The 19,740-nt window shown below is 41.1% G+C and overlaps 1 protein-coding gene across 7 annotated transcripts in view; it reads left to right on the forward strand.

Moving 5' to 3' along the window:
* The window catches only part of tanc2b (tetratricopeptide repeat, ankyrin repeat and coiled-coil containing 2b), a 115,702-nt gene that overhangs the window by 26,859 nt on the left and 69,103 nt on the right, over window positions 1–19,740 (forward strand). For 6 of the 7 annotated variants that reach the window (XM_017034114.2, XM_017034115.2, XM_017034116.2 and 3 more), the window contains exon 3: window positions 2,961–3,065. In XM_017034114.2, the coding sequence (XP_016889603.1) occupies window positions 2,999–3,065 (67 nt within the window). In that variant the 5' untranslated portion in view covers window positions 2,961–2,998. Of the gene's footprint in view, window positions 1–2,960; window positions 3,066–10,315; window positions 11,265–19,740 lie in introns of those variants that run through there. The other variant, XM_017034119.2, reaches the window with a different exon arrangement.

Genomic DNA, 19,740 nt, shown 5'->3' on the forward strand with positions numbered 1-19,740 from the left:
CCCCCCGTCCCCCCCGTCCCCCAGAGAGGGTAATGCATTTGTCATCTTGGTCTTATAACCACAGGATGGTGCTGTGGATGACTCCTCATTAGCCCTGGTTGGAGACAGCGCCCCTTGATGGTTTTTGGTGTAAATTCATTTTTTAAGTTAAAACTTCCTCCGTCAGTTACCTCTGTGAAAGGCCTGCAATTATTACTAACGGCTTCGTCTGCTCCATCTTCTGTTAACCTTTGCTACGTAGCCAGTGTGTGAGATAATCACCATAATATCACTCTCATGGGAAACAAGTGTCCTTTAAAATGCTGTGCAGCATCAGTCCAGGAGTAACATGAGATTAATCCAACTGCATGCCCTCAACAATGACCTTTGCCATCACTGGCCCCATTAAAGGATCATTTATTAGATGGGAATAAGATCATCATTAGTGGAGTGTTATGGTTGATCTCATTCCAGACGTTACACTCAGAGGGCCGTTCGTCTCTGCTGCCTGCTGGATTTTAAAATAATTGACTTTATGTCTGTGTATCATTCTGTATGAATGAATTACTCAAAAAAAAAAGTTCAACACAATTCAGTGACAAAGTCATCAAACATTTATATGCATAATCGTTTTAAATGCTAAAAAACAAGGATCACCAAGAACCTTGGGGGCTTTCTTAAAACTCTGACATAAAATACAGATGTAAATCTACAGGTAGGAGTAAAATAATTATTTGTATCAATTGTGACATCTGTCTAACTTCCCTGTCCTAAAAAGAATGTATAATGACAGTTCAGACTTTGAGGCGGCTTATTAACATGATAATATCCCAACGTAGCCTAGGAAAGCAACATAAAAAATCACTTTGGCCCAAGAAGACTTTCTCTAAACGTTTGTAATGTATTTGTTTGTTTTTACACATTTTCTGACATCACTGAATCCTCCCTACCAAACATAGTTAGTGGTAAACCCAGATCGCAGGAATGAGATAAATCAATCTGTGGCACACGTTTGATCTTTTCCCAGAACAAACAAACTCCTGGTAACCAGAGCAGATGAAAGTGGCTCATGCACGGCTGGTGATTATGTGAATAAGTGGTTTTTAACACAGGGAGGAGCTTCATAGCCGAGCTGTGGACCAGCCTGAGATGGGCTGTATCCGCTTACGCACATTATCTGTGAGAGCCTGCTGCTTCTTGGCTTTCCTTCACAAAGGCCGGCACACAGGGTCAAAGAGAGTGGGAACCAGGGATGTGTGTGTGTTTACACCCTCAGATGGAGCTCTGCATCAGATGTGTGTACGGTACATTTTTGTACATTTTGCCAGTCTCTCTCTCTCTCTGGTGACCTGTGAGTCTGTACGTGTGCGTTTGCCTACTCAGGATCCCATCCTAAATGATTTGAAACATTGATTTTCTTCTCTAGATGCCGACGGGCAGCAGGGTCTCTGGTTATTTTCTGTCCAGGCACTGAGTAAATTCCTCTGGCTTCACCTGGTAAACTCACTGTTGTGCACACGGACACAGATTTATTAGACTAGACTCAGTATTTCACCCCAAGATCATTCAGAGCAGACGGTGGAGAGCTGACATGACTGAAGGATTTTGATTTAATATTATAATCACAGAATGCCTTCTGGCCCATCTTACCTGACTAGTCATAATAAGCCTCTCTCTCTGCTCATATGTTATGCTGAGGTGATGTTGCAGTGAGTTGCATGGACTCCGGCAGCTCCACCTCTGGATATGAGCATGAATGCCAGTATATGTGACCCCTGTGACCCCACTGACAACTGTTGTCACTAGCTGCATCTTTTCACTGGGGAAACATATCATTTGTACCAACCAGGTGGAAAAGTGTTCCTGTTAAAGTTCTCGTTAAGGTGTTGTTTATTTCTTGAGGTTTAAAGATGGAGTAATTAATAAAACGTTTCTAAACAGAGAGCTTGCAGCTTCCTTTCCCACCCTGCTGGAGGTGCTAATAATGCAAAAAGTGGATTATAATGGGTGGATAGTTTTTTAGTCTGCTGACCTTCCAAATAGAACAAACGGCAGCTGGCATCCTCCAATGTGATCGGTATTTCAACTACTTACAAGAACAGAAAAGAAAACAACTGCCATTACAAAGTCACTCGTGATGATGACCATCATAGTGAGAGTGACCAGTCAAAATGGCCGAATGGTGCAGTCCTCGTTCACCTTCGTGTAGGAATCCCATCCTGCTCCACCTCTGTGGTTTAAAGACCTGCAAGAATACGCGTCTGTTGGGAACAACCCAGGGTTCAGTAAATACTGTATCAAGTTAATTACTGCTTGTACAGGAAATCCATAATTATTACAGTCTGTCCTCACCACGTCGTGACTGCTCAGCATCCTTGGACCAGAGCTGCTGTTTTTGATGTGACTAATGCTTTTCATCCATCCTGCTGCAATGATGAAGCTGACTTCACATCCTTCCACACTGCAGGGACAGCCTGAATAATGATTCTTCTGTATATATATATATACATATATATATATATATATATATAAGTCCATCATGGACATCCAATTCAAATATTGCATTTAGCTCGAACTCTGAAGCTATCTCTAACGAGGACTGCACGATAGTGTCAGGAAGTGCAATGTTGTGGGTGTGAGCCCAACTAACCCGGACGAAAAGCAGCCATTGACATCACTCTCCGGATCCGCTTCGGATTGTGAATTCATTTTATTACCTTTTTTGCGGGGTGGAAATGAAATTGAAAAAGCATTTCCTTTTCGTTTTCTTTTTAGTTGTGTTAAAGAAGAAAATGAAAGTGCAGTTTGGATGATTGATTTTGAATTTTATTAATGAGTCAAAAAGTGCAGGTATATTCTGAAAATGATTATGCTAATGCATTTTAATTTGACTTATGAAACCGATATATAAATAGTTTCTTGTTAACAGTTTAAAATAGTTCTCTCTGGTAACTAATACTTTCTGTTTATTTTCTTGACAGATTTCTCTGTAGTGTGGTCCAGGGCATCTGCTGCAGTGATGTTCAGGAACAGCTTGAAGATGCTGCTGACGGGGGGCAAGGCCAACCGCAAGAGTCGCAGCAGCGGTGAGTTTGTTTCTCTATACCAGACACAAACAATGGCTGGTCTCCTTGTCAGTATGCAAGAGGTGTTCTCTACATCTGTGGATGGGTTTCAGGGAGTGGGCAAATGTTGCTTCGTAGAGGAAATTAATTATGGTTCGTATACGAGGAGAAATGGTTAATTTATACAGTTTTGCCTCTTGCAGGGAGATCTAAATGCCGGTCTTCTACCAGCACCAGATGCTTGTTTTAACTATGAAAACCAGATTATCCTGCGAGGATTTGGTTTCTACATAATGGGTCTATGCAGAATTTGTCGTTGTTTATCACCGAAGGTTTGTTTTCACTCTGTTTCTCTACAGACTGAGAACTAATGTGAACCCCACTGTTAAATGATGCCTTCCCTTCACAGGGCCATTAGCACTGTGACAAAGGCAACGCAAACTCAACACCAACCCTGCAGGTGTTTCACATCCATCCAGACACTCGTGCAGTGTTGGGTGAAGCATTATGCTGCTCAACAGATGGATTTGATGAGGAGGATTTTATAGTTTTTCAGCGCTTTTCACCATCACCTGTCATTCAGACATTTAAAACAAACACTTAAAAACCAGAAGGCAAACTTCAGAGAAAGCACATAAAGCCCTCGGTGTCTGCACAGGCATTAGTGTCATTCAAACCTTATTAAGCTTTTACTTAGAGTTTGATGAAGGCTAATCTCGCCCAAAAGCAACACTTACAGTACAGTCATTTTCATTTCAATCTGATACATTTGTGTGTCGCTGCCAGGATAATGCACTCAAACGCTGTCGGTGATGCCAGGACTGTGATGCGTCTATATACCAGTATTAAAATGTGTCTTTTTCCAGAGCGTCTGTCCAGCTGCCCACTCAGTATGTACAGATTCAGGCTCCGAGTCATTCATTTTATTAGCATTAATTAGCCCACGACATCTCGTACCACTGCCTAACCGCCAACCAAGTTCAACCAGACTGTTTTTTGAATTTTAATGTATAGGCTTTGTGTGAATTAACCAAGTGGTAGCGATAAAACACTGTCAGAGAAAGAATCGAGCTATGACCTTGTTGAAATGTTTGAAATGTTTCATTGACAATGTTCAGTAGCTGCACTTTAACACTCGCTGCTCAGTCTTTCCTTCTGTCTAGACGTCAGGTGGCTCTTCAAATGAAATCCCTGCTCTTTGACTTTGCGTCTGGGTATTTATCTGACTCCAAATGCCTTTTCTGTTTGTGAGCACAGCTCCTCGGTTTTTACCTGGTTCACTAACTAACGTGTTTGTTCTTCGGGCAAATGACCTTTTTTTAACAGCTGATTTACATTTGACATACATGTTGCCACTTTCTCATATATACCACAATGCCATCTGCTACAAAAATTTCATTGATCGTTTTAATGTAGCGATCATTAGTTTACTTTTTGTTAAGTTTTTTTTTTTGGAACATTGAATAGACAGGAAATGACATCTAATGAAAGAACACACACGTCTGACATGGTTGAGACAGAGAAGCTTCCTAACACTGAGAAATCAAAATAGTTTTAATGGCACAACTTAGATAAAGAGCTTTTACATGTAAACCTTTATTGTCCAACAGCAGTGAAAGACAACTACAGTTTTGTCCAAATGTCTAACTTCATGTAACTTGCCCTCTTTTCAAATCAAATATTGACATTAAATGTTGTACCGTGCCAAATTATAAGTGATCTCAACACAAAACCCTCCGTTTCTGAGAGAACTTTGTCAAAGCTTGACACAGAATGGCTTCTGTGAAAAAATGCGTGGAGGAACAGAGAAGAGTCCAGGTGTGTTTGATTGTGGCAAAAATCCTAATCACATTTATTTTTAAATCAAATTGAAATCACAGTGATTCAAAAATAGTCATTGATTATTTTGAAAATGTATTATTAAACTGAAAACAAAATTCAGTTCATACCTGTATTTGAAGCCTGTGGCATTGTGCTGTGCACTGACACTGACACACTCAGTCTAATGTATATTTGAACTGGTGCAGGGCAATAAGTACATTTCTAATCAGAACATTTTGTCGGTCATTCTGAGGTCACTGACTCCTGATATATTCACTAAATGAATATTTTGTAACAACAAACACCAAAAAGCTTTAGGTTGGCAGCTCCTCCCGTCCCTCACCCCTGCCTTCACTCTGTGTGTATAAAGTCAAACATATTCCAGCTCATGACTGCAGCCCCCTGCTGCGGCTTCATATCTACTCTTGTCACTCTTCAGAGAAGTTCGCTGCTCTCACAGCCTTTGGTGCTCCTTGTGGGGAAACTTAAAAAAGCAGATGTGTGCAGAAGCCAAAACAGCACCCAAACAGCTCTCTTTATTCAGACACAAGGTTACGCTGTAGTCAAAGGAGAAACCAAATGTAAATGTGGAGAAAGCAGTGGCTCATCTTCTGCTGATGTTGGAAGATTGTTGTTTTTTTTTACCTTAAAAACTGTCCAGAACATGAATGTGCAGGCGTTTGTCTGACGTTGGTCTTTGGTTCACATTTATAAGACAGTGGAAGGAGACGGTCAATAAAGACACCACGGCATCAATGGTGGATCATCGATCTGTACTGAGATTACTGTACAAGTAAACAAGGCAGATGAGCTGCACTTATTGTGACATTGCAGCTCCAAATGAGTCTCCATCACAGCAGCAGACTCAGGAAAATCGTTGCTGCCTTTTGTAAAAACTACAGCTTTTTTTTCTTTCAGAGACTGTTATTAATAGTTGAGTCAGTCTCTAACTCACTGCCATTCTCCTCAGTCTGGCTGCACTGCAATTAATCAGGTGCCATTCAAGAGCAGAAGTAAAAGCTGGCCTGAGAGCGTGTATCGTCTCTGCTCGTTCATGTTCAGCCTTTCGCACTAAAAGAGCAAATATCTGAGGCAGCGGAGTGAATAGAAGAGATGTTTTCTTCTTCTCTTGGTTAATTAGACGCAGATCAGTGTGCGTTGAGACGACCTCGTCTCAGACAATGGTCCACTGTTACTGTTGCCGTTAGCAGTTCCATGTACAAGTACGCTCATCTGGAATTGCATAATGGAAACAAGAGACACACTGTCCACCAGTGCTCTTGATTAAGAAGAGGGAAAGGTTGGTTATTTTATTCAGATTTTTTAGGTTGTGTTTTTGAAAATGAGTGAACTTCCTGATGGTGGTTTATGACATTAGATGTTCAGGGAATGAAAAAATGGGGTTGAAGGTTCAACAAGAGAAGCAAGGATGAAGTCAAATAACCAGATTGTATTCCCCCATCTGTGTACAACCATGTGGCTTGACTGGTGCAGTGGTATGGTTCATAGTCTCCTATGAAGATGGTTTAAGGTTTGATTCTATCCAGTTTCCAAATCCAGCACTGAAGACCAAGTTTTGGAAAACAAGGCTTTAGAGCAGCTACTATACTGTAGTACTATAGTAATGTAGTACTGCAGTATCTATATCATTATCATTATTTTGACCCAGAGGCACAGATTTAATAATAGGAAGGTCAAAGTTCATGTAAAAATGGGTATTTTGTAACAGGTATTTTTGAGTCATCTGGACCACAGGTGTTTACTATTAGAAAAATATTTCTCTCTGAACCATCTTGACAAATGTCACTGATTCTGAGCCTCCAGTTAGCCTTGTCTTCAAGGAGATGCAGCGATTTACCTTTTTCTAAACGTGAAATCAATGTATTTGAGTCTCAGGGTGTTGTGTGTTGTCAGGTAATAACTGTGGGTCAGCACGATGCTTCGCGCTTCGGCCCCTGACACTATTAAATGTCACGTCCAACAGCTGTCATCCTGTGTCGCCGGTGCTTCATTGAGCCATGTGTTGAGTCACGTTGTGCTTCACTGCAGCATATTCATCTCTGCTGCTCCTAAGAAAAACACAACAGATCCAGAGCATTCATCCAGACCCATGCATGGACCCAGTTATGTCATCAATGGCAACGGGCAGAAATAGGACAAAAAGGGAAACATCTGGTTCTGTTACAACAACAATGAACACTGCTGCGGCCCCGTCTCCGGTCGGTTTTACTCAGGGCTAAGAGCTCCTATCTGATGGTGGAAAGTCCTTAAACCTAATCACTGTGATGATCTGCAGCATTCATGATACCAGAATGGTCTTGACCAGAGGGGTAGGCTAGGAATTTTAGTAAATATTTGTCCACTAGACTTTTAAGAATACCCTGGAATTTATGCTAATCTTGCTAACATTGCTAACATCAGTCTATGAATATGTCCAACAGGCTGACACATTTCTTTCTGCCTTTGTATTGATTTTCTCAGCCGTTCATATGATTAATTATTCCACATTGGACTGTGAGTGACAGACCTCTGTAGACGGGACAGGACACCACAGCAAAACCAAAAAAAGCATTTTTGGAAAGTGGTTAATCGTCTCTTTGAGTTTGATATCAACTCATCATATCATTTTGTTATCATTCCCTTTATGAAGCACGAGAAATCCTGCTATTAGAAATGTCACCTTCTGCTGGGCAGAGGTGACGGTTCCACTCTCACTAAGTTGACAAGCGTGCAGACAGCAGACCACACGCATACACATACACACATACACACACAGTGTAACAGCCATCACTAATTGATGGCTCATTTTCCACAGTGCTGCAGGAATCTAATTAGAGATCATCAGATCAGCAAACATGCTTTCAGTGCTGAAGCATGAGGAGTGACACAGAGAAGCCAAGGCCAATACAGTGAAACACAATTATTAAAACCAAACACAAATCCACATTTATTATTATTATTATTATTATTATTATTATTATTATTTTATGGAGTGGACTTGGTGATATTAAAAAGTATTGCTTTGTTTGAAGCACAGTGTCTTAAAAGGTCATTTTTTTCCACATATTTTATCTTTTTGGTTTTTTTTTTTTCCAAATCAGATTGGTCGCACCAACAAAGGTCAGGTCCCGTAACTTACTTAAAACAACAGGAAATGAAATAACATAGTATTCAATTTCTGAATGGTTCATTCCTCCATGATGGTGGTGGTGGTTAGCAGCAGTGAAGTTGAGGAGTAACAATAAAAATCGTTTCCTTCTTAACTGCTATAAAAACCCATAGCGACTCGTGATGTGCACATTCTCCCATCAGTCATTAGTTTTGTGCTTACGTGTGTTTTTTTCTGTCTTCATGTTATTTAGTCTCCATGCTGGAGATCTCATAAACCCAACATTATATGCCAATGTTGCACATTTACATATATATTGCTACTTAAACTACGGTATGGAATCGCTGGAGAACACTGGTGTCTGTGCATAAAATACCTTGTAGAATATTATCATACATGTACATGTAAGTGGCCTCATAAGGAGCAGCAGCAGCTTAACATGTGCTGATTCTGGCAGAAGTCGACAGTGCGACAGATTGGCACCTACTGCTCCACAGAATGTCGACTTCCTCTTCTCCTCAACTAAAACAAAGGATTGTATGAAATGAATATGAATCCTTTTATATTTTATTTTGTAATAAATTTGTCTTTGAGTAGTTATGTGACATTGTGACGTTGATGGTTTCCCTCTCATTTTAGCATTCAATCATTCATTATTGGGTTGCTATCAGTGAATAGGTTCTACCAAAAATGGATATTGCGTTTCATTTCTGTGCACATGACAATAAGCACTTTAAATCTTTAATCTAGTGCCCTGACGTTAAAATGTTTGCCCCCCGTGATGCAAAAGAACAGAATACGTTTAAAACAATATTTGTTTTTATTTGTCTTCTATGTGACTTCCCTATGTCCAAATATGGCGATGGTGTTTACCGTGTCCTTGATCAGTGAAGGTTTTATAAACAGAGACATTGATGGCGCCCATCTAAACGACCTTACTCGTGGCCACATCAGGTTGGGGTCAGAGACTATACGACCAGCGATGATAGGATCAACATCCCGTGAACCTCATCAGCAGTCATCTGGGGCCTTGTCACTGGGTAGCCATGGTAACTGTGATGGAGCAGAAGTGAAAGTGCGGTGAAGGTCATAGAAAATCCAGACAAGACGTTGAGAGGGCTGGAGGCCGAGAGGCAAAAAGACCAAAGTGTCAGCAGTGGTACTCTCCAGTCTGGTGAAGTGTGGGAGCCACTTCAGGGCCCATCGTGATGGTTTAGTGGCAGCACTTGATGCATGCAACGCACTTGTCATTGTAACAGTATACAGTATGTCCTCCCTACTGTTGACCTCCAGGATGACCTCAGGTTTGACTTGATGGTGTGAAGCATCTTAGATCTTTTCTAAAAGTCATGGTTAGGACAGGATTGTACAACCTAACCCACGTATGACTGGATTACAAAACACTTAAAGAGAGAAACTTTGTTTAGGACAGACACTGAACACCTTTCACACTTCCACTACCAAATGGCCCCTGGTATGGTACTAGTCTGTGGCCCTGGTACCATAACAAAACAAAAACAACAAAAAAACAAGTGAATGAAACATTGAAGGCAGCAGCTGTGTCTGTGTCTCACACTTAGTGCTTCATTTCCACCACAAATCTAAGTGACTGTCGCCATTTTTTTTTGTCGCCAATATTTAATGGCTTACCATTAAATATTATTAAATATTACCCACTCCCTTCCATTTCAGAGACAGTATATAACCATTGGTAACTAAAGAATAAATCCACAATATTGTCAAGTGCATCCTCTGCTGTAATAGTCTGCGCTCAGTGCTGCTGATGGCACTCCGCTGCATGTTGCTTGTATCACAGTGTTGGCAATAATCACAGTGAAGCACATCCTCTTATGGATTTTTTGCTATAATACTCTCTGATGTGTACAAGATGGCGTGAATTATACCTCCCGTTGTCGACCCACCAGCCTGCCTTTCATTTTCAGCACTTCCTAATTGATTGCTATCATAAATCTGATGCATGTCCACAATCGGAGCAGTGCATCTTAAAATTGCTTCCCTGGCCGCAGGACAGCCGTCGCCAAGGTTCTGGTTATCACACCGATGCTGTGGTTTGATGGCAGCTCTTATCCTCATTCATTTTACTTTCCACCCAGTAAACAGACACGGTTGTGACCTGTCGCTCAATCTACTCCAGTCTGATATGAACAATGTATTTCAGTTGTTGGCAGTGTGTGTGTGTATATATATATATATATATATATATATATATATATATATATATACATATATACTGTGTATATATATATACTGTATATATATATGTATATATTATTATATTTAGCTATTTAGCAGTGTGACTCATATTGATGGAGTCCTTATACACCGTAGTATATGTAGAAGGGCATGTAGAGTTTAGGCAGGAGCAGAAATAGAATAAAGCTGCAGTTTGCGATGTCAACCTAGTCAAACCAAACCTAAACACAACGACTTTACTGCTCATGAAAGCTGATCTTTTCTGGTGAGCTTAATAAATGTAGTATTATCCCGGTGAATACAGTACAGTGAGGTCCTTTGACATTCTTTTCTTAAAGAAACCAATCTTTATATACATTTAGTTCAGTGTGAATCATTACATACTTAAGAGACTAGCTAAATACAAGGATGGAGGATCTAATGGTTAATGAGGCTGATCATCAGCGAGTTAACAGGAATAAAATGGGGGGAAAAAACGACATAAATAGACATCATTTCAGCAGGTGCCCATAAATTCAACTGCTGTGTAATGCTGTGCTCATAGACTCAAAGCTACTGGAGCAGAGAGACCAAGCTTTGTTTGAGGTGGGACGGATTAGAAAGAGTTAAGGAATTCTAACCTCCGCTTTAGGAAGATAGAGAAGAGGAGGATGAGGGAGAGTTACGGATGCCAGAGAGCCAGAGGAGGAGGTGGGGGAGCAGGGAGAGGAAGGGGGGGGCAGGGGGAAAGAGTTGCCTGTCTGCATGAGCGTGTGTGTCTGTGTGTGCAACTGCGGCTCACTGAGTGTATGCGTACTGACACCTGGTGCTTGCCCTTCCTCTCTGCTCACATTGTGAAGAGCTCTCTCCACCAGTCTGCCTTCTTTAACTCTCTCTCCCTCCCTCAGTCTCCTCTCTCTCTCTCTCTCTCTCTCTCTCCTCAGTCTCCTCTCTCCCTTAGTCTTTTGTCCTCTGCCTTATTCATATTTTCTTTCGTCGCCTCTGCGTGCCCTTACAGTCTCCTTCTGTTGAGATTCTCATTTACTATGCTGCAGGATTTTTATTGCCTGGGCGGACAAGACTATCAGCTGGCAAAGGTGAGCAGGAAGAATTTTTGATGGATGGATGGATGGATGGATGATTGAGGTGATCTGCTGTAAATGCTGTGATGTTTCTGTGAAAATGAAGAGTGGTGGAAACCTTTGAGTGGCAGCCACTGTTCACACTGACGCTGCTAATTATTTGTCAGGATTTAAGCTAGTTGACTGAACAAGTCTGAGCAGCTCTGCTCTCTCCTCAGAAAGTCCCGGTGTGTGCGTCATAATGTGTACTTAGGAAGGTGAAAGGTTCAAGTACACGACTGAAGAGCCGTGTTGAGTGACTGTTTTTGACTGGCGTCAGGAGCACATGTCAAGCCTCCCTGTCTCCCTGATGAACTGATTTGTTTGCTCTGTCCTTGCCACTGTGCTGGGTGTCACCTTGACCCTGGGGGTGGACGTCCCGGGGGCGGGGTCACTCTTGTCTGCATTTGTCATTTGCCACACCTTGTGCATGGACAGTGAGATTGTGTGTTTAGTAGACACTGCAAACATGTCTGCACGGTGTCCAATTTTCAGGACTTAGCAACAAAAGAAAGCTCAAGATCTGTCCTCACGCTCTGCACTTTGTTGTTCACACTTTTTGTTTTGTCCTTTTCTTTTTGTGTGCATATTTCTTAAAAATGACATCACATCTCAGCTGACCTGAATGGATCTGGGTACTGACTTCACATTTAGTACGCCACAATATTCAATGAGACTGGGGGCAATGATGTGGTACAAATGATGTAGCCTCTGTGTCTCTGCCATTCAGTTAGCATACCAAATGCTAATCTGTGCTAACATTCTTTGTGTGCTGAATTCCACTTACTTTTCCCCTGAAAACACACTGTGTATTGTATTGTCAAAATAAAGAATTTTACATATTAATAAAAGATGAAAAAAAAGGTGATTGTTGTTGTTGATTGGCTGGTCTACTGTGCGAAGCCACACACAACACATAAAACAGTAGTACTGTAGAGTAAAAGTTTTACTGCGTTGATCTACTGCGGAGAACTACCATAATATCCACAGGGAGTACAACAGCTGTGTTTGTGTTTTGTCATCCAGTAATGAATGAATTTTTTCACTTTACAGTGAATGTGATGCAGTTATTGCTGCTGTGCTCTCTTGTGCGTGCATTGTATTAGTTGTGTTTTCATTTTTGAATGAATCCCCTGCTCCTGTGTTGGCCAAGGGCTTGGGTATAAAGAGTGCAGTCGCCGTCATCTTTCAGTTGTGGTTTTAATGTTCAGAATTGATAAGTAATCTGGTTCATAAAATACAAAATACTTTAATGTCTAACTGTTTGAAGAAAGGACTGTTAATCTACGAGAGTCATTGGATTATCCATTTTGACTAAAGGATTCCATATAGGGAGCATTCGCAACGTCTTCCTGCAGTGTATTTAATGAAATATTTGAAAAAGTATCCAAGCTCACATAGAAAACCTTACAGAGTCTGTTTTTATCCTGTTGATATTAATAGAAAATACCAAAACACTTCATTTCAGATGAGAATGTTTGCTGCTTGGCTTCAATGTCACCTTTTCATTTGTACGAGTTAGTTCATTTATTATTGTGATATAAATAACTATTGATATTTATAGAGAGGCTGTTGTTCATTTGTGGATTAAAGTCATTGTTCGTTGGCCTTGTTGATATTCAAACATTTGTAGAGATATCTTATCAGCTTACAAGGTATCCTCTGTCTCTTTTGTTCCTTTTTCTCTCCCCCTCACTTTGTCATCAATTCACTTTGTCTCTCCTCCACCTACTCAGATATTTCTGGAGAACAAAGGGGGCGAGGAGAGAGAGAGAGAAAAAGAGAGGGAGAGCGAGAGAGAGAGCAGAGAAGGTTTAATGTACCAACATGCGTAGGCAAAAGTCGTCACTCCATCCGCTCTCTTCCTCACGTCCTCCTCCTTTTTCCTAAGCCCACCCGTCTCCATATATCCACATCATCTCAGAGGGTTGCCCACCTTACTCAAGAGAGTGATTTTCCTCTCCATCTTTATCTCATCCATTCATTATTGCAGCTTTTGCTCCTACTCCCTGATCCCTTCATCCTCCATTAAGTCACTCGTGTTAACATTGTAATCGCTGCGGCTTTTTGCTTCCGACCTTCTGTTCCTTTCTTCTTTTCAGTCCTCCCAGAAGTTTTTTCCTATTTCTCACTGAAGCCTTATCTTCTCTTTTTTCAAAATTACTCACTGAAAAATTACCTAAAACATTTTTTTTCTTCCTCCACTCCATATTTCCCTCCCCCTCCTACCTTTCAAAAATGGATGTAAAAAACATCTAATAACGCGGTGGTGGCAAATCTAAATGTTGTCACCACACTGGACTTATCAGTACAGCAACTTCCTGTTGTTTTTCCCAGTTGAGAAAATGTGCTTTCAACTTCCCCCTTGATGTTGATGGGCTCATTATTGCCGCTCAACACTGTGTGTGTTCCTTTGAAAAGCAGGAAATGCCCCGGCTGGCTGAACACCATGAGAGATGTGTTGGTACGTTAGGCTACACGATAAAAACAGCATAATTCAGCTTTGGATGATTGAATGGCAGCTCACCTGAGGTTCACCTCTCAGAAACTGTGGTGGAAGTGCCTGAGAGTGTGGAGTGGTGAACCAAATAGCTGAGTCTCAAAATTCATCTTTTTCTTTCTGGCTGTGACAGTAGTTTATCATGACATGTTTGAATTCAGACCTGCAGCTGTACTACATTAACTGTTTGCCTGTCAGCATCCATTTTCATCCTGTTTTGTTTGTGAAAAATATCTTTTTTATTCCAATCTCTGCAAATGTGGCAGGTTGTTAAGGCGCGTGTAAAGGTATGCAGGATTTTCTATTCCTACTAGCCAGTGGGGGGCGGTATTAAGCAAGAACCAGTTAAAAAAAGGTTTAAAAGTTGCAAAGAAAGGACACAAAAGGCAGGCAAAGAATCACACCACCATACACATCTAGTAAAACAGTAAATCTACTGAGGGGATACCTGTACGATTCAATGGTCTCTGTTTTTAACCTAGTGTAAACAGTTAGTAGACAGATATATTTAGTTTATTATGTTTGACCAATCTGATGACAGTACCACATGTATAAGTAAAGACACATTCACTGCACAGCTACAATGTACTGCTGTGTTTTCTACACTAACACATACCACTTAACATGTCATGACTTCCTGCCCTCTCCAGGCAGATCTTAACAGTTTATCATCCTGATCCTTATTATTCAGTTAATTAAAGATCATTATGAGGCAAAAAAAACAAAAAAAACAAAAAACAACAAAAACTATTTTTTCTGTTGTTTTTTCACTCATGACATGAACTTGTTTTTTAATCTAACTGCCTGTCAGAATTCCCTGTCTATACTTCACTTCACCTCTGTTTGTATTTTTAAATGGGCCGTGTGCAACAACTGATCATAATAATTAGTAGCTTAAGTACAGCTTGTCTTTCTGTGAAGGATGAAACAGCCAATTATATAGTCAATCAAGCAAAAATTTAATTAGCAACTATTTTATGATAATCAGTCACTTTCTAACAAGGTTTTGGGTTTTGGGTGTCTGAAACACTCACATTTCCACTGAATCATTGTAATTGCTTTATATTGGAGTCAGCGACTCGATAGTTGGATTGACTGAACTTCGAACTTCTGTTCCTCCTGGGGAAAATCACCAGAAACACTGCTTCTGATTAACTCATATAAATTATACATAAAAAAATGCAAATGTTTATTTTTTAGAAGTGGGAATAGTGCTCTAGTGCCCCCTCAGGTGAGCCACAGCCTAACAGCATAACACAGCACATTAAAGATTGATAGAAGCCAAACGTTTCAGTTAATACCCCTCTGTCTCCTCCAAGTTTGGTTTCATTTCCCAGCAGGCAGCAAACACAATGACATAATGCACTTCACTTCACCTTCACCCCTAACTATGACAAACGGCCTTTCTTTAACCTTTGCCCCACTCCAATCCAAACCTAATTGTAACCTTAAACCATAGATCCCAGACCTGGCCCTGGAAAGGCAACATGGACCCAAGGGAACCTCAATTTCATCCCTCCCTGTGAGTGACAGACCCTTCAGTGATTGTTTGGTTTTGTCCAGAGCACGACCGATACGATGACATACTCCCAAAAACCTTTGTCCTGGAGCACGAGACATAAACCAACTCTTTGAGTCTTTCTCTGATTTTCTTCACAAAAGTCTCCCTAAAAAATTAGCAGTGCACAAATTTGCTTCAGTGTTTCTAAGTAAAAAAAAATCTAAAATTCTAGCCAAAATCCAGAATTATCCTAAAGAAATTCTATACGTCCCCTTTGTTTTCTGTAAAAACAGTTGAGGTTTCTCAGTTAACAGTTAACCCACTGAACAGTTGGAGCTCAGACACTGAGACACATGTTTTAGCACATCTGAAAAATGTACTTGTGGCCCACATGCTGTAATATGAGCTGTAACTGTCATGTTGATAATGCAAAGCATGCAAGACACACACACATACACACACACACACACACACACACATACATACTTCATGTTTGGAGATTGGTGTCTACTGTAGCACTGTGAGCTTCACTCTCGTCTTCTCCGTTTTATATTTAATGTATATTTTAATTATTCAGACCTGGCTGTTTGCAGTTATACACTCATCTTCATTGCAGTGATGATGATCTGTGTGTGTGTGTGTGTGTGTGTGTGTGTGTGTCTGGGGACACTTGCGATAGACTGAATTCTTGCTTTCAGCTTCCAGCAGTTGTTATCAGAGACGTGTGAGCTGAACTGCACACCCTTGTCTTCATGCAACTTCATGGAGACTGAGTTGCATTTAAAATGCATGCATTCGGCATGATGAGCGTTTTCATTTTTTATTTTGTTTCTATCTAGCTTCCCTCTTTCCTTCCTTCCTCCCTTTTTTATTCATGTCCTCTTCCCTACCTTCATTGAAATATTTCTACATCAGGAGAACGATGTTGTGATTTTCTCTCCACTGGAGAACAAGACGGATGATGACGTGACATTACAGAATAAATCACAGAATAAATTGAAGCATCATTGTTGTCACTCTTAAGTTTATTTTTACAACCAATTAGTGATTGTCTAAAATCCCATTTTGCAGTGATCCAATTTCGGGTCATAAGTGCACTGCATCAGTGATGTTTCCTGTGGTTGTGACAACATTATGCCTTTGACACAGTTTGCTGCGCCCAGCAGTCCTGCCTCCTGTCGTACTTAAGATTCACACTGTGTGAGACTTGGGGCACTTCTCTGAACAATGCCCTTGTCTTTAGAGCCTCGGGCCCAAGCTGTTAGGGTATTTACCTGTGACTTCTGATTTGACTTTAAATTTCCTCTCATCTTTTCCTCCTCCTTATGTCTGACTCCACCTGCGTGCAGCGCTGCAGCAGCCCAGACATTAGCATGTGTGCTGTGTGTTTCCCAGCCTGACCTGACGTCCCTGTTACTCCCCCACAGAGACGTGACTGCAGGATAAAGATTGAGACGAATGGGACGCTACAAAAGCACAGGATGAAAATAACTGGGTGTAAAAAGAGGGCAGTGTAGCAAGGACATCCTCTGTCATCTTTCTGTTTCACCTCACTCTGTCCTCCATGCCTCCTCTGCTACTATAGCAACAGTCAGAGGCCTCCACCTGTTTTTTATCCCTTCCTTTTCCTTGTCTTCCTCATTTTTTACTCCTTAGCTTGAAATCTTTGCACTCCCTATGGAATGAGAACAAAAACAACATTTTTGGCCTCAGGTCTTTTTTGGTCAACATCACAGATTTTTGTTGCTTTTTTGGGATAATGGACGTCCACATTAAGAGGTTTGCTTCATGCGCCAACCCAAGCACACAGCATGCACCATAGACTCCAAGCATTAAATCATGGGGTAAATATAGTTTCAAAGCTTTTGGAAATTGTACCCGCATTTGTTGTCATTCCATTTGGGATTTTGTGGTGGAAGCCTAAATTATGGGGTTATCATATCATGAATCAAAAGTGAAATGGTCACTCAGGATGGTTTACATCAGTCACTTGGATGGAGAACAGAGGAAGTGAAATAGCTTTTGTGAGAGAGGATCATGATTTACAGTAGATTTTGGCTCCACTGTCCACAGCCTGGAACTGTGACATAGACTCTGAGGACAACCATACCCTTGTGAGTTGTTTATCTGGATTTCTCTGAACTGAGCTGTGTTGTTTTATTTTGATTTGTTCATTTATCTGACTTCAGATTATTTCATGAAGGGTTGTACGGTAGTGTCTGGACAGGCCGATACGCCCTGACCACAGCAGTGACAAACAAGTATTCATGGTCAAATGAGAAAACAACACACAAAAAAGGCAATCTGTCAAAACCTGGATTGGAACTAGTGACGCCTCTGCTGTGAGGCAACAGTCTAAACCACTGTGTAACATGTTGGTCATTATTCAAACTTTTGAAGTGTTTCCACAACCATTTGAACCAATTGGATTGATATGCTAAACACTATTGTTACAAGGGCATTATAAAATGTTCTAACTAACAATGTTCCCTCATGAGCTTTTTTTCTTAAAATTCACCATTTCTTTGACAGCCTATCAAAATATAAAAAGGAATATTTTTTTAAAAGGGAGAAAGCTGAGGAAAGGGCTAAAATTACTGGTGTTGATCATATTGTCACGACATTGCAATGATAGAATAGCCCGATGGCTTCATACTGGGGACCATAACCACCGGTTGCAGCATTGTGGTTGGCAGCAGCGTTAATTTTAAAAAGTAAATATTACCTTTCTGCTAAAATATCACTTGCAATGTTCTTCAACTGCGTGAGTCTGAGTGGAGGTGGCAGTGAAAGATTAATACAAGTGCCACCGCCACTACAAGGAGAGCCTTGAACAACAACAGGAAAACAACAGGAAATCTGGATCAAATGTTTCTGTATCATGCATCTGTAGGCAGCTGTACAGTGGCTGCAGACTGTGTCACTCAGCCAGGAGGTAGATATCCTACAACATAATGAACAATCACTGAGGATCAGGACTCTTTCTCATTCTTATGAGCACAGAGAAAAGAATGTGCTTGTACCACAGAGTGACAGGTGTAGTTGGGACTGAAACAAGGAAACAGAAAAACACAATTTGGATTCCATCTCCAACAGCAGGTGCAGGTTGTTGTTGGAGGCCAGGTTTCCTGCGAGCTTCACTTCTTCATCTGCTCTCTGCTGTATTACAGAGACGATTGATTCATCAGCCGACTTCTGTTTGTCTCCCCCTGCTCCCAGGAGCTCATTTACTCTTTGGATTGTTTTTTGTATCCAGTAATGTTGGTCGATGCCATATTTGGACTCAGTCTGACGGAACAACTGCTGCGTTCCTCTGCTCCTGCAGCTGAACAGCCTGCTGTGAAGTGTTTGATTTGTTCATGCCATGGTTATAACTACTGGTACGTTATGATACTGTTCATTTCCTGATACTGTCTGATAGCACGTCTGTCCTTTCTCCCTTGTTTTCTGGCATCAACAAGGCTTTGATTAGAGGGTCTATTGACTCAATGTCTTTTCTAGACAGAGAGAGAGGGAGGGAGAGGGAGAGAGAGACAGAGATGCAAAATATTCAAGATGTCCTTGCAGTAACTCTGAGGAACCCCTAGGGGTTGCACACATCCTGTTGAAGACCCCATGTCAACATTCCTGAATGCATGTAGTTGCCAGGACCTGATTGGCCAATGATATATTTGCATTTTAAAGCTATTATATATATAATCTTACTCACTGTCTGGATCAGGAAAATGAAATAAAATCCTGCTCAGTTCCGTTTTCCTCTTGGTTATTCTTGACACCTGACTAAACACTGCTGTTTCCGAGTGATGTCAGAAGATGCCCGATGAAGCTCCTCTTTTGTTTTCCAGACTCTTATTCACTGGTCTTTCCTTTTTTTAAAAACAACAAAAAAAGGAAAAAAAAAGAAACAAGCCCACCCACTCAGCGCTGCGACACAGCTTTTTTCAGCCTTGGATGGCAGTGTAGGAGTTGAAGTATATCACTCTTTTCTTTTTTTCCCACTCTCTCTCTCTCTCTCTCTCTCTCTGTCCATCCAACACGTACACACATTTTCTATTTCTCCTCTACTTCCTCTATCATCACACCTCCTTCCATCCAGGACACTGCTGAGTTGTGGTGCTATCAGCCAGAGCCTGACGCACTCAGCTACTCATATATGCGTCACCTCTCTGGCCCACCGCCGCCACCGTACTGTTCAATGTCCTCCACGTATACCTCAGTGGTCAGGGTCACAGGTGCGGGGCTTTTCTGCTGTGTGGGAGGACAGAAGCTGCTTTCCGTCCAAAGAAAGACGTCTCTTTTAGTGTGAAAGAAGAACACGTTCTAATGGATCATGGGTTATTCTTACTGTAACAATCAAACTTTCTGTGTCTACTAGTCTTTAACCCATGTAGCTGTGCCATCAGAGCAGCAAAGAGTGTTTTCTGATCCAGCTGAAGAGCTGGATTGTCATT

Source organism: Cynoglossus semilaevis, chromosome 8 (assembly GCF_000523025.1).
Source record: "Cynoglossus semilaevis isolate Cse_v1.0 chromosome 8, Cse_v1.0, whole genome shotgun sequence".
Classification (NCBI taxonomy): Eukaryota; Metazoa; Chordata; class Actinopteri; order Pleuronectiformes; family Cynoglossidae; genus Cynoglossus; species Cynoglossus semilaevis.